Below are 6,088 nucleotides of genomic sequence, written 5' to 3' on the forward strand. Positions count from 1 at the left end.
AATCTATCAAATATATATATATTTTTAAAACATTTAAAATTATGACACGCAAAAATGTGTGTCATCTTTCTTTATGACAGGGGCTTTAACGATACGCAATGCAAGTCGTAAACGCACGTCGTAAATTACGACACGCAAATGCGTGTCATCTTTTTTATGATAGAGCCTTCCTTGACACGCATTGTGTGTCGTAAGGGCACGTTGTAAATGCGCGTTGTAAATAGACGAAGCGCAAAAGTGTGTCGTCCCTCGTTATGACAGGGCCTTCCTTGACACACATTTGCGCGTCGTCTAAGCGTTTTACGACACGCATTGCGCGTCGTAAAATGCTGTTTTTCTAGTAGTTGTATATATTGATTAGCTGTGCGATTATGTTTTCTGATAATGCAGGAGTTAGTTACAAATATAATTCTGAACTTGTTGCCGAGATAATACGGTCAGTGATCAAGAGTTAGCTACAAATATAATTCTAAACTCGTTGCCGAGTTAATACAATCAGTAAATTGTGAGTTCATTCTGAAATTTAATATGAATAATCTAGAGAGGCCTACAATGGAATTTCATGGCATGCTAAAGACCTCTACCTATGAGTCCAACATGGCCAAATATAAGTTGTTCTCAGCCACAACTGAGATTGCCCAAAAGACTATATCCAAATTAAGGTGGTAAACGCCAAAGTCAGATCCATTTTCTTCTTATAAATAATATTTTAAGAAAATATCCTTCATTATTACTTAACTCACTAAATATTTAATGGGACATTAAATGCAAATAAGGACAAAATTGTCATTTTATTGTATAAAGTTAGTATGAAGTTAGTGTGATTAATATTTTGTTAATCTGTGTGTTTTTTTTATCTATGGACAATAATTTTTAGACGAAACAAGTAATTAAGTTGGTTATAAATGTTTCTCTATCTTCATGGAATAAAAGACGCAGCCATCATTTTATTTATTCATAAAAAAGATGAAAGAGCGATTACATGAGATTTATAGATACTCATCTCTCCATGAGCCTACTTATTTTTGCAACTACTCCCATCTCAAAATTCAAAACCGTAAAACCTGATTAGAGATGCGAATGACATTTATTCCTGGATCATTAATTAATCTCCACCTTAGAACATGGTAGATGGGATTCGGCATTGCTGCACTTCTAGTTTGCATTGGTTGGGCAGACTTTGAACAATCTGCTGCAAGTCTTGGGTCTGAGGCTGTCCACCACGTCGGCTACGTTGTTGGCTCCCTTGTTGCTGCTGCCTCTGGGCTTGCCTGTACACCTCCTGCATGGCCTCGCACTGGCATTCTTCCTCCACGTTCTGAAGCTCATTGCAGCATTGTTCGAGACCTTGTGGCTGTTGACCTTGCCTGCTGACGCTCATCAGAAGGGTTGCATAGGAACCCATTTGTCGTTGGATGAAGTTTTGGCACTGGTTGAATTGTCGGCTTCGGATGTGCTCACACTGCTGTTGCGAGCCACGGCGGCTGTAGGTGGTGTCCTCGGTGATAGTGGTGAAGGTGGTGATTGAGATTTTTCCGACTTGGCATTGTCTAGTTTGGAGTTTGCATTGGTTAGGAAGGTTCTGAGCCTTCTGCATCATTTGTCTGATCTGCTTGGAACCGAAGCTTCCGCCTTGTTGTCCCTGTTGTTGTTGTTGCATCTTCTGGGCTTCCCGGAATGCTTCCTTCACAGCCTCACACTGGCACTGCTCGTCGACGAATTGGAGCTCTTGGCAGCACAACTGGAGGCCGCCCTGTTTCTGACTCCGGTCGTCTTCTTCATACAAACTCTGGCCCTGCGCGAGATACCTCTGGCACTGATTCAATCTTTGACCCTGGAGCTGTCGGCTGCACTGCTGCTTCGAGAATGTGCTTTCCTCCTCGATGGTGGTGGTGATGATGGTGCTGTGGGCGGAAGCAAAGGCTACAAGGGCTGTGAAAGCAAGTGCTAGTGCTATGAGCTTTGCCATTGTGGGATGGTTGTGAATCGATGGTTGTGGTGGTGGGTATTTATGGTACATGTGGCTGCACACGTGGAGAGCTGGTTGTAATAGGTGGCGAAGTTGAATAGCTGTCGAGCAACACGTACGAGTTTTTACATCTCAAATGTAACAAGTGGAAGTGCTTTTTTGGGAGCTTTAGGTGTCTATTCTGTTGTTCGAACGCTTGTGGTAGTGTAATGGCTCCAGATGGATTTGAGTAATATATAATTTATTTCATATATAGTATATAATTAATTTTTAGTTAGCCACGTTCTATCTTATTGGTACTATGAGAAGTAGTCTAATCAAAGCTAATGAGTTCGTTTGACGGTTTGAGTTAACTAACATAACATGCACCGGCAAGGGTATGTTATGGGAATGTGGGTGAAGTGATCCGCCTAAAATTAAAAAGTTTATGACAAGTCATATATGAAAAACATTTACGACATACTTTAAGTATTTTGAAGAACTTATCTTAATGTATTTGGTAAAAAGAAGCAACCAAAAAAAGATATAAACTAAAGACAATAAAATGCATACATTAACTGAGATTAAGTAGTCCTACATTAGCTCTAAGAAAACAATGATTAATGAGTTTTCTATTATAAATAGATGGTTTTTCTTTTATATTTGTACAACATAAGTTTGTTGATGTGTGGTTTAGACCAACTAACTCCAAGTATATGTTGCTTTTAGCAAAAAAAAAAAAATTAAGGAATAACCGATTCGGGTTCAATCATATCAACTACAATTTGTATACATACTAAAATATTTATTTTTCTTGGTGAACCGACTCGATTGAACCTATTTTTTTAAACCGGTCTTACTTTTAGTAAACCATATGGTTTTCCATTCTAAACTCGCCACTGATAACTTGTTAGTTTAGTGTAATAATATTAGGTCTAGCTTGTCTGCACCCGTTTGTAGTCTTAGATAATTAAGATCTACAATATAAAAATGGTCGAAGGAAATTTGATATATTGGATTTAGATACAAATCAATCTAAGCCAAAAATTAAATTGGGTTTTTTATTTTATCTAAATGATAAAAACTTATATTTTAGAATTCTTAAGAAATAAAACACTCTGAATTAAAAGAAACAAATAACTAATTTTTTAAATGTTCTTGAAAAAAAATTAGAAAAAAATATATTATTTCTAGTTTTGATTTTTAGAGTTAATTGTCGAAATGTTTCTTATCTTGCTACCTCTACTTAATTAATTACACATTAATTTGCTTCGATCTTCGTTCCAAATTTCAAAACTTTACTCATTCTTCGGAGATAGACAACTTTTATTTTTGATATATAACTGTATCCATAGTTTTAAGAATAATTTATTATTTTTTACCATTAATTTACCAAAACTTTTATCCATAATCATATAGATTTATAGCACTAGGTGTAAAAAATTAAGGATGTTAATTTATGATTCAACACAACAAAAATATACAAAACGAAACAAAATTGGGACGAAATCGAAATCCGAATTCGTGTTCGTGTCAACTGTAAAAAACACGACGTCATGTCGTATCGTGTTCGTGTTTAAAATTCGATACGAAATTAACACAATTTAGCATGTGTTTGTAGTGTTTTTCGTGTTATATATGATTAAATATGTAACATCCAGATTTTTCCAAGTAGTATTCTTTTAAATTCCTTTGTGCTTAAATTGAAATTAGGAAATAATTGTTAGATTAAAGTGTTTAAGCTCATAACTAAATTAGTATATTCTTATAATTAATAACAAAGTCTTTTTTGGGTTGTCCTTATAACCAAAATAAGCTAGAAATGATATTAGAGAAAGAGAGAGAGAGAGAGAGAGAGAGAGAGAGAGAGAGAGAGAGATGATTTTTTTGTTAGGAATATTATGTTGCGTCATTGTGTGTATTTATTAGTCCATTTATGTAAACGGGTTTGGGCTTGTCCACTCGTCATTTATTAGTGTTCGTATTTAATGTGCATACATGCATCGTGTTTCTTAACTTTGACAATTACTCTTATAACCTAATTATGCCTCTATAGTAGTAATTCCTAATCAAGTTCTTCTGAGGCTGTGTAATATAATCATTCAGCATACTTTGAATCATTGGTCTTGTTCTTGTTTACAATCTGTTTTGAATCTAATCGATCTTTCAAGGATTAATATCCTAACAATTGGTATCAGAGCAGGAGACCGTGTAATCTATACAAATATCTTCTATTTATAAAGTCATTAGGGTTTCCGTTGATATTGGATCTGATTTAGCTGTCATCACTGTGTTCTTGACGATATTTTGTGATTCAAATATTACCCTAAAACTACTTCATCTTACACGTCTGATTCTTAACAGGTTTCAAATTTTTTTTCATCATGCAGCACGACGATTCTCACATCAACTCTATAAATCTTTCGAGCAACATTAGATCGACCACTAGGATTCTAATTCTCTTCCCCAACGAATATGAAGTTTTGGCGCTTCACTTCGAATATTACGTTTTTTGCCTAGAAGACGAAAGATATCTGATATGGGAGGCCATTACTATTGGACCGTTTGTTCATACTAGAAGCAGAAGAGTTATCAAAACTCAATCTGACTACAACAAACTTCTTCTTGATATTAAAGACGTTCCTCAAGATGAGAAGGAAAAACTGATCAGTAATGCTAAGGTAATGAGAATCATTCGATTCGCTTTACCGGTTGACGCTTTTCGTCTGGTTACTTCATGTGATACAACCAAAGCCATCTGGGATCCACTTACAGAACTCTACTCTATAGATGCAAATCTTGAGCACTCAACACAAACACTCTTGCTTTCAGAGTTTGGTGCATTTACACAGAAGACTGAAGAGAGTTTAAGTCAAACTTTCAATGGTTACAATCATCTTTTAGGTAGGATGACGAAACACGATATGGGACGTGAAGTTATTGAACAAAAGGTCACATTCATCAATGGGCTTAGATCAGAGTGGAAGACGGTGGTGTCTACAGTCAAGGCACATGATGTCACAACTGTAAATTTTAAGCTATGTAATCTACACATTCAAGTTAATGTGAATCAGAAACTCTAATCAAATACAAGATACAAGTACTATAGATAGTCATCAAACAATTGGAGACCCTAGAAGTTCTTGTTAAGTCTAATTTAGACTAGAACTTCCTTATTGGATCCAAATGGGCCAATAAGCTTCCAATTAGACTATCATGGGCTAGAACCCTAATTGGGCTCTAATTGGACCCACATTCGTTTATTTCAATATTTGGGCTAGGTAGAACCTAGAAGGAAATAAAACACAAGTTTTGATCCATAATTAAACCTAACCTAGCTTAATAAAGCACAAAAATCACAATTTTATTTTATAAGTCCAATAAATACCCTAATTAACACTAATGTTGGGCTTAGGAGCAAAAAGCCCAAAAACCTTTTTTTTCCTTCCCATTTTCGGCCCAAAAGAAAAGCCCAAGAAGAAGGGTTGACTTAACACTTGCCACCTCACTATTATCCCACATATCTCCATGCATGGACCAACATGTACCAAGGAATGTCAACTCAAACTCTTTCTCTTCTCTTTCTTCTTGTTTGGCCGAGAGTTTGCACACACACACACAAAACACTCACAAACTCTCTCTAAAATACACTCAAGACTTCTTCCTCTTCTCCATCCAAGATCTCGAAATTTAGGGACCTTCCAAGAGGATTTTGCAAGTAAATCATCACCTAAGGTAAGATTATTCATGGATCTATGGTTTAAATTCTTTTGTTATTAAAAATCTCTTCCTAATCCATGTAAAAAACCATGATCTTGCACCCTAGAAACCCTCCTAATCTCGAAAAGTTCATCAAGGAGTGCAAGGGCCAAAAATCACTTCATTTCTTCCAATTTTCTTCAAGAACCGAAACTACCCACTCAAGGTGAGATTCATACCCCTATTTTCTGTTTTTAAGAGTTTTTGTGGGGGGGAATACAAGTGAAAGTGTAGATCTATATGTGTTTGTATGCCTTGTATGATTTCCATGCTTATATGTATGCTTATATGTGTTTTAATGTTGGATCTAGCCATTAAACCCCTCAAAACCGAGATATAACTCATGTTTTATGATATTAGCTTCAAATATGTTCCTACATA

The 6,088-nt window shown here is 35.8% G+C and overlaps 1 protein-coding gene across 1 annotated transcript; it reads right to left on the bottom strand.

Annotated features, from left to right (window-relative positions):
* Positions 1–922: 922 nt before the first annotated feature.
* On the bottom strand, positions 923–1,990 carry LOC111912011 (2S seed storage protein). Its single transcript, XM_023907771.3, has one exon. It carries the CDS (start codon positions 1,967–1,969, stop codon positions 1,118–1,120), a length of 852 nt encoding a protein of 283 aa, XP_023763539.1. The 5' UTR covers positions 1,970–1,990; the 3' UTR covers positions 923–1,117.
* Positions 1,991–6,088: the final 4,098 nt, after the last annotated feature.

The sequence above is a fragment of the Lactuca sativa genome, chromosome 7, assembly GCF_002870075.4.
Source record: "Lactuca sativa cultivar Salinas chromosome 7, Lsat_Salinas_v11, whole genome shotgun sequence".
Taxonomy (NCBI): Eukaryota; Viridiplantae; Streptophyta; class Magnoliopsida; order Asterales; family Asteraceae; genus Lactuca; species Lactuca sativa.